The sequence below is a fragment of the Haemaphysalis longicornis genome, unplaced genomic scaffold (assembly GCF_048455015.1).
Source record: "Haemaphysalis longicornis isolate Haplotype H1 unplaced genomic scaffold, Haemaphysalis longicornis Haplotype H1 scaffold_10, whole genome shotgun sequence".
Classification (NCBI taxonomy): Eukaryota; Metazoa; Arthropoda; class Arachnida; order Ixodida; family Ixodidae; genus Haemaphysalis; species Haemaphysalis longicornis.
This window is the reverse complement of record NW_027526204.1, coordinates 133679781-133699222: the sequence shown is the minus strand read 5'-3', so window position 1 is coordinate 133699222 and position 19442 is coordinate 133679781. Positions and strand designations below refer to the sequence as shown.

The 19442-nt window shown below is 48.8% G+C and overlaps 1 protein-coding gene across 9 annotated transcripts in view; it reads right to left on the bottom strand.

The window, feature by feature from the left end:
• Window positions 1-19442, bottom strand: part of LOC144159361 (adenosylhomocysteinase-like 1) — a 267623-nt gene that overhangs the window by 34347 nt on the left and 213834 nt on the right. For 2 of the 9 annotated variants that reach the window (XM_077690791.1, XM_077690789.1), the window contains one exon: window positions 14806-14917. The exons of 6 other annotated variants lie outside the window; for them this stretch is intronic. In XM_077690791.1, the coding sequence (XP_077546917.1) occupies window positions 14806-14917 (112 nt within the window). Of the gene's footprint in view, window positions 1-8979; window positions 9109-14805; window positions 14918-19442 lie in introns of those variants that run through there. One more of the 9 variants, XM_077690793.1, reaches the window with a different exon arrangement.

Here is a 19442-nt window from a genome sequence, read left to right as displayed (position 1 = left end):
TGATTGAGCGGTTTAACGCGACGACGCTACACAGGCGATGAGGAAGCGCTCCGATTTGATATTAACCACCTGGGGATCTTTAACGTGACGTCCAGTTCACACAACGAGATTGATATATTAGAGAGTTTTAGTATAGCGGAAAGAGCCACTTTAGCGCGCCCATAAGCGTTAGCGGGCACGCTAACCGTCGCGTAACGAGGCGCTATCCGTTTGCGATTGCGGCGCGCAAACGTTAACGCCACAGCTAAAACGCTATACTAAAACAATCTATTGTAGGGTTTAACGCGCCGACGCAGCCTAGGCGATGAGGCACGCCGTAGTGAGGTGCTCCCGTTTAATTTTGACCACCTGGGGATTTTTAACGTGTGCCGATATCTCGTACACACGGGCGTTTTTTGCTTTTCACCTCTATCAAAAAAGAGTTCGCAGAACGAGATCCAGTTATGCCAGGTAGAAAAAAAAAAGAAAAGAAATAGGCAAAACTCGTTTCCCGGTTTAACGCATGAAAGCCTGAAAAATGTAGGAACATCATGAGAAAAATCGCGAGAGCGGTAGCTTCGAAATCCACTAAGAGAAACAAAATTCTAAAAGAAAAAGAAAAACGCCGGACCGTCTTTTCGCGGAGCTACTGGTCTATTTCTTGGGCCCCTTAAATAAATTCGATAAGGCGCCGCAGAAATTGGTTCGAGAGACCCGGCGCATCAGTGTGGAACGAGATGCGATTTCTTCTCTGGTCGCCTCGATTCCCCCTTCCCTTCGAACAGGTCCAACTCGCAAGCATTTCTTTCTTCGCGCCACTCTACAGCCGACGAACGGACAGGTGATAACAGAAACAAACAAACAAAAAAGAACGTTGAAGTAAGCGAAGTCAGCGGAAATGCACCTTGATTGTCTCTCAAAAACGCACGTCTTCCACCGGGGGCAAAGAGGCAAAAACGGATCGAATAAGTGGCTAGTTCGCTTCCATCGCAACCACGCGAGAAACAGGTCGCTCTCGATTGGTGAATGCGCATGATTATTCTCGTAGACTTATTGGTCCCGCCAGCATCGTTACCGTCAGCTACAGTTTAACAAAAAAAAAAGAAAAAAAGGCCTAATTGCGCTATCGCGTTTACAACCGGCAGCTGCCAAGCACAGTAACACAAATCATAAGGCACGGTTTGCGGAAAGGTTATTATTAACCCCGAATGAAGTTGTACCTAACTTAGTGTTTCTGGCCTAACGTTTAAGATTTGGCCTAAATGCTCTACGTTAGTAGTAAACGCTGCCTAAATTCATTACTATGGATCTTTCTAACGTCTTCGTTCTCGGACGTGCAATTCGATGTTAGACAGCTCTCGCGCGCGCTTCTCCTAACTTTCCTTAGGAAAGGATGGTAAATTTTTATCAGCAGACTGTGCAAGCGCAGCCGACCGGATGACGAAACTGCGCATACGCAACGCAGCCCCGAACACGTCCTATTCTTTTTAAGGATTAAGGGATTAAAAGGTCCATGCGTGCGTGTCGGACAATGAGAAGCCCGTATGTTTGCTGGGATAACGTGCCATAACTCTGTATACCTCTCTATACCAGGCGTCGTTTCCTGGACTTCTAAATAACAAAACAAAAAAAAACAAAAAAACGAGGGTGCGAAAGCTGAACAATGCGAAGGCAGACAAAGCGAGGGCATGCAAACGCGGATGCGAATAAAGAAGCCACTTCGAGTGTTGGCAGTGGAGAAAATGACAGCGAAAAGAATGCGAGGAAGACATTGTGCGACGACGGGTCGAAATCGGCGGGGACTTTTGAATAGTGTCGATGGAACTACAGCTTGTTAGTTGTATTTTATCTGGCCTAGCCGGCTTGAGCTGTTTAGAGTACGGAAAAAAGGCAGAGGACCGAGGAAGGCGGCACATTCGCAAACACGTGAAAGAGGCTTCTATTCAAGTCGTTTCCCCACTTGTCCCCGCTATTGTTACAGATTGATCTTTTTCTCTCGCCTGCACGAAGCTCTTTTCTCGGAGTACTATAGAAACCCCAGTCGTTATTGTTGACTCGAGGTTTTTCTCTTATGCAGATTATGGCTCGTCCCCCCACCCCCTCTTCTGCTTTTGTTACGGAAGCAGATGATCCCACAGGATTATAAAAAAGAAGGCAGTACGCTTTACATTCTTTCTTCTTAAGTGACACTTGACTACTCTAAATCGTCAGAAAAGAGCAGGCTGTGCGTTTGAACGCCACAGGACAACGATAAAGCCTCAAACCGTATATCTAAAAAAACAGCGAAAAACGTTGAATGCGTAACTTGGGGTCTCCGAAGGATCGGAATACCGTTGGTTGGCGCGACAGACACAGGGCGCTTCAACTTGCGCCTCCCATCATCACCACCACTATCATTATCATCATCACCATCATTTAGAAGAGATGAGTATGATCATAAAGGGACGGAGAGACAAGCCGCAAAGAGATCATTCAGACTAATTAAAAGTTCGCCGAACTCGAAAGATTGCCACATCAGAACAGCGCTCATGACAACTTCAACGCGAATCCCACTGTTAAAAGAGCCATGAAAACAAAACACGAAGTCGTCTAATTTTAAAGCACTAGCCTTTGATAATATTTCACTCAGCTCCTTTCCAGCCACGAAAAACGCAATAAATATTGGAGGACTTTGAAATTTCGCGCTACAGTGACGTGTTATAGGCAGGAGTGATAGTAGAGAGTTTTAGCAGTCCGTCCGTTCCGTCGCGTACGTAGCTAGCGTGTTTACCGGGACCCGTCTGGGCACTTGGGCATTCGTCACGGTAGGTGGATTAGTTCCGCGCACCTGCCTTCGCCATGTCCGCGCCTCCTCGCCCTTCCTCCTTGCCCTTCCGCACGCGCAGGCGCAGATCGGTCCCGGTAAACCCGGTAACAACGTAACGTATAGAACGGATGATCTGCTAAAACTCTCTAATATGGGCCAACACTAAAAACACAGTTATCAGTGCATTTAACTATAAGTTAGCATTCAAGTCATACGATCAAACGAAACTAGAAGCCCCATTATAATCGCCCGGTCATGTTTATTGGTGGTGGTCGGCGGCCGCCAATCGCATAAACGAGGTTTTGTGACGTCATAGAGACTTCCCCACAAAGTGGCTGCGGAGTCGTCACTGCTTAATTTGTTTACTCTAATATCTAGATTATTTGTCTGAAATTTGCGATAAAATTTTTATCATTGTTGTCAGCGCAAAGCAGTCTTTGTAATGAAGCAAACTTGCATTTTGTCTTTCTGGCTATCTAGAAAAAAAACACACTTTTTTTATAAAATTAAAGGAAGCTCAAACCCGGTGTTAGACGACCTCACCTCCCTGTTTCTGCCGCCGCCGACGGACGCGACGAGATCGGCGGCAGAGACTGGGGAGAAGTGAGAAGCCATGCGTTGGTGTGAGCTTCCTTTAATTTTTAGAACTCCTGGCGCATGCGCAAGACGCGCACACGCCCGCTACACGTGGGTAAAGCGCACAGCGGGGCGAGAGGTCACGTAACGCTATCACGTGGCCTTCAGTGAGAACGCTGGGGGAAACACGCAGATGTACGCGGTGGGTGCACCGTCTGACTCCTCCGTCTCCGCGTGGGCTCGTAGCCTAATCGGTAAGACAACGGCCTTTCGCTTCATTTCTGTGTTCGTTCCAGGTTAGATTCCTGGCGGTGCCAGTAACTTCTTTTATTTGTTTGCGGGAGTTTTGTGTTGACACCAACGGTCACGACAGAACCCTTGGTGGTAGAGTTATAAAGCTTCGCTTAAAAAACAACGATGAAAGAGCGGCGCCTCACCAGCCACTTTCTCGCTCTGCGTCTGTGACGTCATTCGGACAAGTACGTAAAATGGTTGCCGTGGACAAAAGCTTCGAGCGATCAACATGCATGTGCGATTGTAGTGGTGCATATGGTTGTTTTTAATCGAACCGCTCGAATGCTGGCATGGAGTTAACTCTGTTAACTATAAGCTTTGGACTATCCCTCGAGGTAGCCCTACCTATAGCCCAAGGACTTTCTCGCCTTGGGGGGTATGTTGTGAAAATCGAACGCCATATTGCGTTTCGCACAATCGCGGTGGGACAGGGACTTTTAATCAAGAAAGCCGCGCTGCTTTTGGCACCTCTCCGAAGACGTCACAGCTGATGTTGACTGGTGGGAAATTTGATAGTTTGCGTTTTTTTGTGAACTTTGCGTCCGTGCGTGTGCGTGCGAAAACAACGTCCTTCGGGGCACCGACAGAGTTGAGGGAGTTATGAAAAGCTAGCTTCCCGAAATAAACAAGGCTTATGATGTCTCCGCTGTCGCTTCAAACGATCATCCCAAGCATTTCATACCCAAGGCCTTGAAATGATCTGGAAATAAAATGGGCAGTAAACAGAAAAGAAAACCAGTACTTTCGCTCTCCCCCTGTCTTTTCCTTTTTCCTGCTTTATAATCTTACGCACCATCACGGGCCAGCTGGCCCACAACTAGAATCTAAGCGCCCTAGATGAAGAAAAACAACAGCAGCCTTTCGAATTACACCACTGAGATACACACATGCATGCATACAACAACAACAAAAAAACAACTGAGGGAAACAGAGAAGGAAAAAAAAAGAGACGAGAGATGCACTCCGGAGTGAGGACCCCCGTGCGTGCGCTAAATACACACGCACACGCACACGAGGTACTCGTGTAAGTGCAACTACACAACCAACAGAAACGCGCTATATGCACTCTAGAACCATATATACCCGCAGATGGGATTTAGGCGCGGAGAGGAAAAAGGCTGAGACTTACGCTCGACTGGGATCCCTTGGTCGTTAGATGCACACCCAACGTTGCCTCCGCCCCACCGCCCCTTTCCCATCTCTCCTCGCGATCTATTAGAGGGTTGGAGACATGAGGCGCGTCTACGGTGCGGGAGTGTATGGGAGTCCGGAACTCGCAGTCTTATACCGCCTCAGCGCTCCTCGGGAAATGTGCTTTCGGGGTTGCCTGCACCGGGCAGATTTCCCTTATTCCCTGCCGAGCCTCCATTCTTACTCCTCTTACGGACGAGGGTAATCAAATGCTGTGTTCGCAGACCTGAGCTGCGGATGCTCGCGAGGGCAATAATACGGGTAGCTAGTCAATTCACACTGCCCCAGGGGAATGAAGACAATTTTCAAGTATGACCAAGAAACAACCATAAACATTTCTTTGCGTGTGTGTCTCTGTAGTTCTTTACCTGAACTTTCACGGCACCGTACGGTTAGGGTGAATTATATGGCCATGCGGGCACCATTTTCTAGCAAGAAAGTGCCGGCTTTTATATCCGCCTGAAAAGTTTCGCCGCAAATTACAAACACTATAAGAAGACGGTTTCTTGATGAATGTAAGGAGTCTTTTAAGCGAAGACATTAATATAGGCTTAAGCCTTCCCGATAACTGCACCCCCTCTTCCATCCCCACCATTTTTCTTTTCGCAAAACAAAATGCACACCCTTCTGTGTGTGTATGAAGTTTGTGTCCTCCACACAACCCCCTCACTAGTAGGCATGGTCTGGGCTTAAAAGCGGCTAGAAAGTAGCCGCGCATGTTTAGCCAGCTCAATTGCGCAAACAACTACTACTACTATTCGACAGGCAACGTTTTGTCGAGACAACTGGTGGCACGCACCCTCCGTTAAGATCTGTCCGCGAGCGAGATTTTAACGTCCGCGCATTGCGTACCGACATTGGCAGATAGTGCGCTATGCATCAGCGATCTACGTGGGCTGCTGCGCCGCAAAATTACGCAACACTTAAATCCACAAAACCGCACAGGAACTTGAAGATGCCTGACGGACTGTCCAAGCATGACGAAGAGGTTCTACACCGCGTGCGGCTAAATGTCGCTTACACAAGTCATCTTCGCTTCAAAATGAAACAGGCCGCTCCCCGCCTCAGCACTCGTTGTGACGTGCGCTAGGACTTGAATCACGTATTAAGTGAATGTGCACGGTATACAGTAGCTAGGACGTCCCTTTTAGTGTCCCTGGGCCAGCCGCTTTCTAGAGGACGGACGCTAAGTGACGTGTTAGGCCCTTGGTCTAACTCGAAACGACTATTCCAAGCGACAAAAGCTCTATTGACTTTCCTGCGAAGTACAGGTCTCGATCACCCTTTAGAGAAGGCTTCATTAGTGAGGGCATCATGGTCATCGTAGTCATCATCATCACTTCATCGATTTAATCCCTTCTCATACATCTGGTGCAGCAAGCTAGGGACTTTTCCAGGCTAACCTCACCAGCATGTCATTAGAGACTATTTCTCTCTCTCTCTCTCTCTCTCTCTCTCTCTCTCTCTCTCTCTCTCTCTCTCTCTCTCTCTCTCTCTCTCTCTCTCTCTCTCTCTCTCTCTCTCTCTCTCTCTCTCTCTCTCTCTCTCATTTTCGAAGTAAACCAGAGAAGCAGCTTGACTGTGAGCGTAAATGCAGCAAACTGCCGTCATAACGAAGTCCTGGCAAAAGGAACTTCGTTATAGACGGTACTTCGCATAAAGCGTTGATAATTTGATGAGTCATCACTGCAGTTTGGAGTGCAAAAAAAAAAACCTACAAACCTACAAATAAACCGATATTTAAACTAAACCGTTTTCGTTTTTTACGACAGTTTAGTGTAAAAACAGTAATAATAACGCAAACTAGTGTGTGCCAGCTCGACTACCCGCTTACTCAAGCCGGCAACCGCAACGAAATTTCGAAGCAAACATATATTCCATATCGCGCGCAACTGCACGCTTCTAACGCCATCCCCCGCACCACCTTTTCATCCTCGCGCTGGCGTCGAATTAATCGTGTCATAATCGCACAGCGAATCGTTCGCGCAAACAAGTTCCCTCGTGCGGAGGTTCACAAACTCCCCGAGTCCCGAAAAGAATGCGCCACAAGTGCGGAGGTGGGCGTATATATAGACCCAGGGAGCGCGCAACCGGAGCTCTAACTTCAGCGAACAGCTAGCACGTGTAATCCCATCTCACATCGAGCACGGTGCGTCTTACCTGCCGTGGCATTAGCGCGCGTAATTTGAATTTGCATTAACGGGAGCTGGCGCGCGCCGGCTAATCCTCGTTCGCGAGCGGCGCCGGCTAGACGGGGAGGCGCGCCTCAGCGGACGCTGACAGCTCGATTACCCCACTTTCGAACGACTTTCCCCTCTCACACTACGCAGCCACTTTATTCCGACGCTTCAACACTTGCTTGTCTTAAATTCCGAACTCCCATTAAAGATTCCCGTCTGAGCTCGAGGGTACGTGAAGTTCAAGTTGTCTTGGGTGATTAAATACCTGTCGCAGAGACACTTCACAGAGAGAGAGAGAGAGAGAGAGAGAGAGAGAGAGAGAGAGAGAGAGAGAGAGAGAGAGAGAGAGAGAGAGAGAGAGAGAGAGAAAGAAAGAGAAAGAGAGAGAGAGAGAAAGAGAAAGAGAGAGAGAGAGAGAGAGAGGGGGAGAGAGATAGAGAGAGAGAGAGAGAGAGAGAGAGAGAGAGAGAGAGAGAGAGAGAGAGAGAGAGAGAGAGAGAGGAGAGAGAGAGAGGAGAGAGAGAGAGAGAGAGAGAGAGAGAGAGAGAGAGAGAGAGAGAGAGAGAGAGAGATCTACGGCGCGTAAGACATCGTCCTCTAGCTTCGGAGGCTTATGCAAAACAGGAAAGCAATTTCTGACTGCCCCGACGGAAGCGTCCCCATTATATTTTACTCTGCAGTGGGATTAGAGAGATCAGATCAGAGATCGGATGAAGCAGACCGTTCTTTTTCTTTTTGCTCCCGATTCGCTCCATACGCTCGAGAGCTCACCGGCGGAAGTTTCTATTCAGTTTATTCCTCGTTTCCAGAATAAACTGGCTACGAAGGTTTCAGCGCCGTCCGGGAAACGTTGCGGAGGTAATAAAATAAGCCTGTCAACTTTGACGAGCTTCAATAAATGTCTATTACCAATATGGACCGGCTTTGGGCTCCAGGGCATGTCCCGGGGCCCAGGACATCCGAAGAAAACATGTGATGGCAGCAGGCCTAAATTTGCGGCAAGACACTGATTACCAGCGGTGGCTCCACGGTCCTGCCCACGGTGCCTCGCTAGACTATATCCGGGACGCTAAACTAGCTTCCAGGATATAGCCCGAATTCGCTTCGAGTCCACTAAGCCTTGACGCAACGCAACGCAACAAACAACAACAAACAAACGCAAGCACAACAATTTCAGCATTATGCATATCGCACCCTATCAAAGAAACTCATATGATTTTTATATACGGCCCATAAAATTCATATGGGCACGTAAGAGTTATGGGCCCATATGATACGAAGTCATCAAAGGTCTACCTACATGAATTCTTATGGGTCCATATGATGTCCCTTTATGGACTCTTATGGGCATATATGATATAGACCCATAAGGGATCTATCCCCATATGAATTCTTACGAGCACATATACATTAAGTATACAACCCAACCCCTCCCCCTTTTCCCTTATCCACCCTACTCTCATCCATAGAGTTTCATACTAATATATACTAGAGGGAAATCTGGCGCCACTGTCTAGGGGAGCCGCGCTTCAGCGAGCGTTCCGTCATGTACCGGCCAGGCACGTTCCACTTGTCCTTGGCATGGCTCCTGAACGGGCTGAAAAAGTTGCCTCTGGCTGCAAAAAAGCAACAATATTACTCTAAAAGATTGTTTAACTTGGTTTTGTTATTTCAAAATTGAACTGCCAGAAAGATTTATTCGTCAGTAATTATTTAGAAGCTTCATGCACGATGCAGACGGGAAAAAAAAGTCACCTTTCTGGCTAAGGGACAAAAAAGAAGCCATATGGCTAGCTAAGCCAAGTAGGCGAGGAACATCGCTAGCTGCAATGGCGCCGCCCACGGCTGCCCGCGATTGCAGCGCCAGATTTCCCTCTAGTATATATTAGTATGAAACTCTATGCTCTCATCTCCCCCACCTCCCTCCAAGCCGACGGGCGAGGAGAAACTCACCGGACTTGCTGCGGTTCTTGAAGGCATTGATGCGGTCCAGTCGGCGCCGCTGAACGACTGGCGAAGACGACAGCGCGGTTTCTTTGGACTCCCCTTCCACACTCGCCATTTTCGAATCCACGGCAACGAGCTATAGACACGCACACGAGATGGTCAAACGGCGCAAAAAGAAAAAAAAAAAAGGAAAAAAAAAAAAAAAAACGGGCATAGAAGCCTGAAAAAAGGACGCGACCTCCGCACCGACTAAAGCTGGCTGATCCAACTTACGGACTCGTTCGTACTGACTGCAGCGTTGCGCAAGGAACCCCAGAAACCAAAATGAAGCTAAGCCTGCTTTAAACTGCGCTGCGTATTTGCTTTGTAGTAAAAGAAAGCAGCTGTGAAACCGACCGCTCGAAGAATGTACCGCGCTCTCGCTATTGAGTACCGCGTATGAATTATGAGGAGGCGGCTACGTTTTACGACGTTACGCAGTTTTCACTGAGCGGCAATCGATCCAACAGCAATGGATGTTATAAGAATGCTTAGAAAGGCACGTATGAGCTACAACCTGAGCGAAGTTTTTAAAAAAAGAGTCCAGGATTCGCGCGATAAAGCCGACTGACACTCAACGTGTACAGCCCAACAGCGATAAAGCTCGAGTGAAATACAGCGGATACTGGAACAATGGCACCTGAACACCTATAAACAGATATTCGCCCGAGAAAGAGTGAAGATGATTCCCGAATTTCAGCAGGCGGATTCAGGGGACAACTGAAAATCTACGAAACGCACTACAACTAAATAGTTTATGCGACGCTAGACCACCAATGCAGTCAAGTAAGAACCTAACGCACACCTTACAGGGGCTCTCTAAACTGACTGAATACTTGCATATTGAATAATAACGCCTAAAAACTGCGTGGGATAAAGCTAACCTAACTGCTTTAAATGGTGGGATAAAACACGACCTAACCAGGCTTCAATCAAAACGACTACAGACTAAACGCGGATGCGAGAACCAACCACAACTCTACAAAATAGTTGCCGAGACGCTAAACCTCCAATGCGGTCAAGTAACCAGACGCACGCATTATAGCAACTCTCTAAACTCATTAACGGCTTAAACATTAAATAATAACGCCTAAAAAACTATATGGCATTAAACTAACCAAACATGACCTAACTAGGCTTCAATCAAGGCGACTCTAGTCTATAAACAACGCTTGAATAAGGGAGAAGGAATTTTCAAAACACTGTCACCGCGAAAACAAGTGCACATACCTAGTCAGCCCGCAGGCATGCAAAAGAGGGCGACGACGGTAAACGAAGATCACCGATATCGAGACACGTCGCCCGGGAACGACAGACAAAGACAAAAACAACAAACTCGGGGGACACGCGACCTTCCGGGGAACAGCGCAGGAGAGACGAGCACTTTGCAAGTTGCTCGAGAGGCTCCGCGGTGACCGGAGCGCGCCACGGCGGTTGCAATGCACGGGGGAACCGAGAGACGCGAAGCAACGGGTGCGCTCTCCCCCCGAAATAGATGTTCCCAGTTCGGACCACGCACCGGGCGGGCATCAGAGCGGGAGCGGTCCTATCGCGCGCTACGTGCACAGGCTCGGCGACGGTATACTCTACGGGCAAGATTTGCCTGCCTGGCTATACCATGACATTCGCAACGACCGGGGGCTGTGAAGTGTATTCGAGAAATCGTGGTGCACGACACCCCTTTTCAACTGATCCGTCTCGGTAGCAGTCACTTTCTAGTTGCCTGATGCCAGTGACTGTGAAATTGATTGTACACGGTTTAACGCGCCGACGCAACGTATGCCGGGGAAATTGACGGTAGGATGATCTAACTGTACAGTTTTTGCCAAAATTTTGTGGGCCAAGCAGGAAATGCGCAGGCTGCAAAAAGTTCAATGTACAAGCTTACGTTCCGAGTGAGGCTGAAACTTTTTAGGGAGGAATGGTAGATAGAACACCTTTCTTTCTTACTGCCTTAAAATATTTTCGTCACATTTAAAGGTACAGCCGAATCTTGGAATTCTTTGTGGTCGAGAAGGCTTAGGATTGGCCCGCGAAATTTTGACAAAGGGCGTAATGTGCAATGCACTTATGCTAGGCTTCAAGACGATCGGAGGCTCTCAACTGTACTCGTGAAATTCTGGTACACGTATACAGCTTTCGAACTTCCTCGCCCTAAGAGCTGCCATTTTATCAGTGGGCTGTGCTAGCGGCTCGATTATTGGCGCAGTCGACAGGAAAATTAACTGCGCATGCGCAACGCAGCCCAGAACATGTCCTGATCTTATTACAGACTAACGAATGAAAAGGCTTTTAGACTCGTCCTACCTTTTCGTCCTGGTAGTAGTCAAGCTATCCTTATATTCCGCTAGCGCCAGTATAATTGGCGCAGTCCGCAGGATGACCCGACTGCACATGCGGGTCATCCTGCGGACCTAGCCAAGGTTGAAAAAATGAAAATCTATATAAGCTGGGGGCCAGCGCGGTTCGAATAACAGACGAGCGTGACAAGGCGTGATTTTTAGCGTAGGAGGAAAGGGACACAAAGAAACACCGGAAGTCCAGGCAGTGGAAGTCTAGCGGTCGTCTTCATACCCATATCCTTTAGCGCAAGTAATCATGACTCATCGCGGTCGATACCAACTAGCCCAACTTTATACCTTAACAGGCTACTGTTACCAAGTACCTGAAGTTCTAAAACAGCGCTCGGACGGTACAAAGAAAACGATACGAGACTGGGCGCTGCCTTCTCTCACTGATCAAACTACGCCGAGCCTAGTTGCGTCCCAGCGCTGTTTTCAAACTTCAGGTACGTACCAACAAGCCCACACTAACACTTCTTTCAGTTACAACGTAATGTCCCTGCTAGGGACGGGCCACACCCTATCTACAATGCGTACTCTGCGGCTGCTGCTACGAACCCTGGGCGCTACGCCGCACTTACGAGGGGACAACAAGAAACGCGCGGACGATGCCCAAGATGGTCCACTTGCTGTTGGTGCCAGTAGTTTCGACCACGGTACGAGCTCGCAACTGCCTGAACGGACGGCCGGCTATCACGCATTGGATATTCAAATCGCGGAGCGAGACTTCCGAACGCGCGTCGCTCCTGCGAGACGCAGCAAGGGAATGAACGAGTCCCTCGTCCCAGACGCCTTACAGGTGCCCCGGAAGACGGATCGTGGTTTCGGGTTCGGCCCCGCCGATGCATCCGGTGCCGAACGGCATTACCCGCGCAACCAGGCGCCGCGCGAAACGCGAGAGCGCTTCGTGTTACCACACTTCATTGTCCTGGTCCGAGCGGTGCCATTGTTCCCGGGCCCACGACTACCGCAAGAAAAGAAAGTTGTAGAAGCTCTCGAGTGGGAGTCGTCGGTGAGCGCGCAATACTCTTTGCAGGGGCTCGTGTTCGCGCGGGTAGATTTGGGTACGCCATTTATTGAAGGTCCTTTTTGATGATGATTGTAGGCTTTAATACGCCGACGCAACGCAGGCGACGAGGCGCGCCGTAGTGCAGGGCTCCGGATTAATTTTGACCCCCTGGGGATCTTTAACGTGCGCCGAAATCTCGTACACACGGGCGGTTTTGCTTTTCGCCTCCATCAGAAAAGCGGCCGCCGCCACCTGGAGTCGAACCCGTGCCCTCGTGCTCAGCAGCACAACGCCTTACCGCGGCGGGTTTGAAGCCCTTTTATGAAACAAAGGGAAAACAGCATGCAAGCAAGAGGCACAGCCACGAGCAAAAGTTTACGGACCACGAAAATGGCAATTTCAGGTGGTTATTTCTCTTCCGGTAGCAGCCCAGAAACTTTGGTATGCATGTGAGATGTCTTATACTTAATAAAGTATTGCAACAGTACCACGCATAAAAGTCCGTGCTGTCATGCGGCAGAAAATAACCCAGAGTTGCTGCTTTCGTGGTCCGTAAACTTTTGATCTTGACAGTACATTTGCGTCAGCTGGTTGGGAATCTTATTTGAAACAACGTAAATGGACGATATAGAGAAGAGTGCTGCGCAAGACGAGAGCTGACAAACAGGAGAGCTAGCGCTCGTCCGGTGTAGGCCTTATCTTTATTTCCTCCATCCGCGCTGCTTAAAATACGAAATAAACGGTACTTTATTAATAAAATAATATGGCCCATATAGAAAATATATGCCACGGATTCTATCGTGTCAAACGCTTTCGAAGGACGTCCGCACAGATTTTCGGAGGGAGGTTCCAAGGGATGCCTACGCGTTAAAAAGGACTGGTTATGGCCCGTTGCAAACAGCCAGCCGTCTGAAAGCGCCCGCGTCGCGCAAAAGAGGTGCGTTACAGAACGAAAGTTGCGGGTGTTTTTTCCGCAGCCCCGCGATTCCCAATTAACTTAATGCGTTGGCGAAGAGGCGCAAAACAAGTGTTCTGTTCAAACTTGCTAGGCGAATTTCGGTCTCACCAGAAACTCGCGTGGTTTCAGAGCAGCACGAAAGCTCCTTTCGATGTGCGCGCACTACCAGAAACGTTGCAACCATTTTTTCGCAACCATGCGACACCCACAGAAACCAATGAACTGGATTAAAGGTTAAAAAAGAAAGTTAAAAGGAAGAGCGCGAAAAACGCCGCAGAAAAAGAAAAAAAGGAAGCGGCATGATTTTTAAGATATCAAAAAACGCATTAAAACACTCAGGCCAGGCCTCCAGTTCGAACACCGTTAATAAATCTCAACGGACGTCTTTTGGGTGAGAACGAGATATTTTGTTTAATGGTGATGGCGACGTTGCCGAGTCGGTGCGCCCAGCTTGCGACGTCAGATGAAAAAAGAAAAACAACATAAAAATGATACGACGTGGAATGGTGAGTACTAAGATGCGACGCACTTTTATGGCTTAGAGAACCAGAGCTCCAAAGCAGGCATTATGTTATTTCAATAGCCCACCAGTCATACCCCACCGATAAAGACAACTCCTAGCGGATGGCTAGCATTCTCTATCGATTAAGCTGGCATCAAATTCACGAATAAAGGCCGTTATGACATAAACTCTTTATTACGATTTTAACCCCTATCATTTATTCCTGTGACTTTCGCAACATGGAACCCGTGTCCTGCGTTCTAAGTGCGTCGAGACCCGTCAAAATCTACGTCTTGCCAAACCACTGATCGGCATGCCAGCATCTAAACCAGTGGCATCACTACTGATGCAGTTAGTTTCTAGATGAAAAAAAAAACTTTTCCCGCAAAAAAGAACAGAGAGGAAGGAAATATTGCATCTCACGCGTTTTCACCAAAACCCGACTGCAAGTACAACTGAAACACCACGGAAACATGAGTAAAACGCGCAGCCGTTCGACTTACCCGCAGGCACAAATAATGACCACCGAGGCTTAACAAATAGGAAACATTCCGTTATATTGCGACATATTCGAAGCACCACTACGTTCGTTTTTTTTTTGTTTTTTTGTGACATGCGGTTATGAGCTTCGTGAGTTCTCTGTGAACAAGGCACGGCTAATCCCACTTCCCTGCCGTCAAGTTTCGCCGCAACGCGCCAGTGCTTACCATGAAGCACCCTTTAAAGGCAAACTCTTTTCCTGCCACCAGCTCGGTGCGACTTTCCACTAGCAACTACAAATAACTGATTTTCGCACAAACCACGAAAGCACACCCGCGTGGGTAATCACTGCCTATAGGGAGCAACCGGCAACATTCATCACGGCGACGTGCACGCTACGCAAGCAAGCAGCGCAGAGCAGGGCAGGACGAAAACGACGGCTACTCCCCTCCCCCAGCCCCCCATCGTCAAAGAGCGTTTTCCCGCAACGCAGCACACTCACAGGATGAGCAGGTAGAGACGGCGCTGGAGCGACGGCTGTCCAGGTACCGACCCACGGGGAGAGACATACGCCGCCTGGACCGGTCCTTGTACGCCGGGAACTCCAGCATGGCCTGGCAGCGTTCCAGCGGGGCATCTCACACACACGCACCACCCACAGTCTCTTGCATGCGCGCTACGCGGACGATTTCAACTGCCACTGAATCGATCGCTATCGAAACATCCCGTACACATTCGCCCCGACGAAATGTAAAGCATGGTTTATTCAATAGCACACGAAATGGCGCTTTCCGTTACGTTTAATGGGGCGAACAACGATCGCGGGATATTCCGATGGTGATCGACACAATGGTCTTTGAAATCGACAATGCGCGTTTGTGCACAATAGGGTGCTGACGGATAGTCTTAATAACGCAGTCGCTTTTATCATATATAATTTTTTTGTAAAGGCAGCGGTGGCAGCAGCAGCAGCAGCAACAGCAGTGGACGTATACGTGGCGGGTTTTATATAATTATTTATCGTGACTCTCAATGCAGCACGCACGCACGCACCTCGGTTGTCTAGTCGACTTGTCAAGTGCAAACGCACCGAATACGTATATCGCAGTTCATAGATTCCAAACAAATATATCAAAGCACCCACCTCCCAAAGGAACATTTTCCGGCCAGTGACGTAGGCTTAGGTCTGGATCGGAGTTCAGAGAGAAAGGAGTCGACAAACGACAGCAGTAACGACCAGCTTGTACGCAGCTGGTGTATGATAGCATTCGCGCGCGCAGTTAAACAATGCGGCATCATAAAAACGGTAACGGCAGTCATAGATTACGTAAACGGCGAGGTTGGGGTGTCATTGTTCTCCTAGTTAATTTCAAATAGAGAAAACCCGTTCATAAGTTCCGTTCACTGCGTTTTCTGGCAGTTCTGATCTTGAGAGCTCGGTCCAACCGTAACATTCAGCTCGGCGTTTAATCGAGAGTTTTATCACTCCATATGCTAATAAGCCTGTTCCGTGGTTAGCGTGCTGACCGGGTGCCGTCTGGGCACTGGCGCATTCGTATCGGTAGGGAGATTAGTTCCGCGGCCGGCCCTCGCCATGATCGCGCATTCGTTACGGTGGAATGCGCCCTACTCACAGTGCCTGGGCGAGCACGCGGTAACCATGGAACCGACGGAGTGCTAAAACTCTCTAATAATACGTTCTCCCGCACTGTGAGCCGTTTCTTAAAATTCCCAACCCTCTAAAAAAATAAAGAAAAGACGTATCGAGGAGGTTTTATTGCAATAAATGCATCGGAGAAAAAAGAGAGAACCACACGCACAGCACACACCTAATCCGAACAAAAGCGCGCCTATGGACAAACGCAAAAAAAAAAAAAAAAGGTCTGGCGCGAAGGAAGAGGAGGAAAAGGAAAGTAGAAATAAAATATTTAAATTTAAACGATAACAAGTCTCGTTAGCGCGCATTAAACAGAGAACAGTAGCCTCGCTCTCCTGGGATGGGTATTAGGCCTTTCCTTACCGAACTGAAACAAAGGAGGAAGGCGATGGAAGTCGTTAGAGACGAAGAAGAAGCCTCGACCACAATTGTCGATATCGCTGCTTCCATCCAAACGAACAAAAAACGCGCAAACGCAGAGGGAGAGAGAAAAAAACGCCACAAATGTAAGACCGCCAGTCCTTGCCGCAAATTTGTTGCCGAGGGGGCCAAGGGACGGCGGAACGACTAAGGAGCCCAATAGCCCGTGTTACACTCGTTGAAACAATGGCGTGTCTTCCGGAAAAAAGAGAGAGAGAGAGAGAGAGAGAGAGAAGGCTATTCGGACATTCCTGGCCCCAAGCGAATCGCAAACCGAGCGAGCTCGGAATTCGACTCACGAAGTTGCTTCCCCTTGGGGAAAGGGACGTTTATTATATAGAAAGAACAGGAAGGGGGGCAACGTTTAAACCCTGCAGGAAACCGCACTAAAGGCTTTAGATTCTTGCTCCCATCGGCTAACGATTCCCCCGACGAAAACGAGGCAGTGACTCGAATCTGGCAGCGCCATTTGCATCGACTGCGGAGCACGCTTGGTCAACGAATGCGCGCTCTCGACGACGCCAATCAGGAGGCGGCGTAGCAATCAGGGGTCGCCAAGTCGTTACGCGACGCGGTTCGTTCATCGTGGTAGACGTCGCCGCAATCTGCCCCTTGCTGGCCCGACGACCTCCTTCAGTTTGCGCGGTTTGGCGCGCGCACAATGCGGGCTCCTGTCACCCACAGATGGCGAGGGACGTGATTGCGTTTCCTCGTGTAGTTGTGTGCGCTTGTGGTGATGATGTAGGCTTGCCCGTACGCGCTCTCGTGAGCGCGGGAGGCACGTGTGAGTGACGGAGAGGTCGCATTTATTGGAGTGATTGCCGATTTGTTGCCGATTTCTTGTTATCCGCTGGAACCTCGAAGTAGACTTTTTGATCATTTTCCGCCTGAGCGATCTCCTACACTGCCTCATTGGAAATAAAGATTGATTGATTGATTGATTGATTGATTGATTGATTGATTGATTGATTGATTGATTGATTGATTGATTGATCGTTCGATCTATAAGGCAGCACCTCTGTACACAACATCGCGCAGGTGTAGATGACCAGGCAAAAAGGGTAGGAAACGATAGTAAAAAACAATTCGAACAGAAATAAAGAACTACCGCTGGTTAAACGAGTGCTAGTCGCGTACGTCATAAAAGTAAGTGATTTAAAAACGCTCAGCACGCCAACCTTTCTTTTATAAAGGTATCTGAAAAAAGAGTGTCACTGTGAACCCATAAGCCAAACGATAAAATGCCATACGAATCTCCGGCATTCTTCGAATTCATACGCACTTAAATGTTGAGACTAAGTTAGGAAGGCATTAAAAAAAACACATTCTTTTCACGCGAGCAGCGTGTACAAAAGAAAGGTCATCAATTAATAACTCCGCATACCTACGTTTGGCTGCCGAATTCCGGCACGGTGAAGGAGCCCTGTGTGTAGCCGATAACACGTGTCTTCTCTACATGTGGCAGGGCTCACGGATTCCGTAGTGTTGGGATATATATATATATATATATATATATATATATATATATATATATATATATATATATATATATATATATATATATATATATATATATACACACACACGAGAGGGTAGACACACGTATGAAAACGATGATCGAACTAACGCTTCGACCGGGGTCCGGTCGAAACGTTAGTTCGATCATCGTTTTCATACGTGTGTCTACCCTCTCGTGTATTTTTGAAACCGAATCCCGGAACTTATTCATCGCTATATATATATATATATATATATATATATATATATATATATATATATATATAAGCACATGTATGTATAAGCAGGCGCACATATTCTGTTTGCATTGAAGCCACGCCTCGAATATCACATGCTTATCCTCCTTAACTCGTAGTGATCTCGACGTGATAAGAAGACCAAGCTGCTCATCACCGGCACTGGCTTCGCTCAGTCGTACACACTCCACAGGCTGCATTTCATGGCGGCAGCTGTCACTCAGCGGCGACAGAGTCCCAGGACATTAGAGTTTTAGCATACCGTGTGTACTGTGTGTTCCGTGCATACCGTGCGCACCAGCAGTCGACTTGGTATGTGCGCATTCGTTTCGGTATGGTGGCTTAGTTCGTGTGTACGGGGACCTGACTGCGCATGTGCGAGCGGGCACGGCGAGGGCCACCTTACCGAACTTACCGAAACGAATGCGCACATACCGTTTGCACAATATGGAACACACTGTACGCTAAAAGTCCCCATTGTTTAAATAAGGCCAACGTTAACAAAACGGTCATCAAAAGTGAAGCCCAATATCTGTCTCAACCCATACCCTGCCAATGATAACAGCGCCGCTTACGTTACGTTTGCAAAACCACGGCAACCTTCCGCCTCGCGAAAGGAGTCGAAGATAGGTGGATCAAATTTCGGCTCAGCCAATTCACCAGCGTAGTACGCATACACGCCGACGAGAAGGAGGGGGGAGGGGGGGGGGGGGTTAGTCATCGCTGCTCACCCTTCCAGATGATCTTGAGCGGCGACATTCGAGGTGTAACCCCGGAGGCGTCTCTGGGGAGATGGTGGTCGGCACCTTCGCGCCCCGCAACGAACGGAAGCAGCGGCATACGCGCGGGCGACTGGGCTCACGACCTTAAAAAAAGTGCGGAGTCCGGGGCCCGAATCCGTTGTCCGCGCGGCGTGAGGGGGGCGCCAGAGCCCCGCGCAGTACGGCACAGAACCCCGCCCCGATTTCATCAAAGATTCACCAGCGGCGGGTGCCACACGCGCTCGGAGTCTGGGTCGCTCTTTCCTCTTTCAATGCCGCTGAAAAGGTCGCCGACGACGCAGCGGCGCAGCTAGCGATGAAAGGTGCGCACGCCTTAGAAGGGCTCCTTGGGGACCTTTCGATGGGACGAGATATAGGCCCCGTCGCAGTAGCACGCGAGGGAGGTATAACGGTAGGCTATTGTCGCCTTGAACGGGACGCGTAGGGTTATACTTTAATATAGGTTAAGTGGGCGCCTGTATGCTCTGATATACGGGGCGGCGTGGATAACCTGCTGTTATTCCGGGTCTTGCGGCGCCAAGTTTAG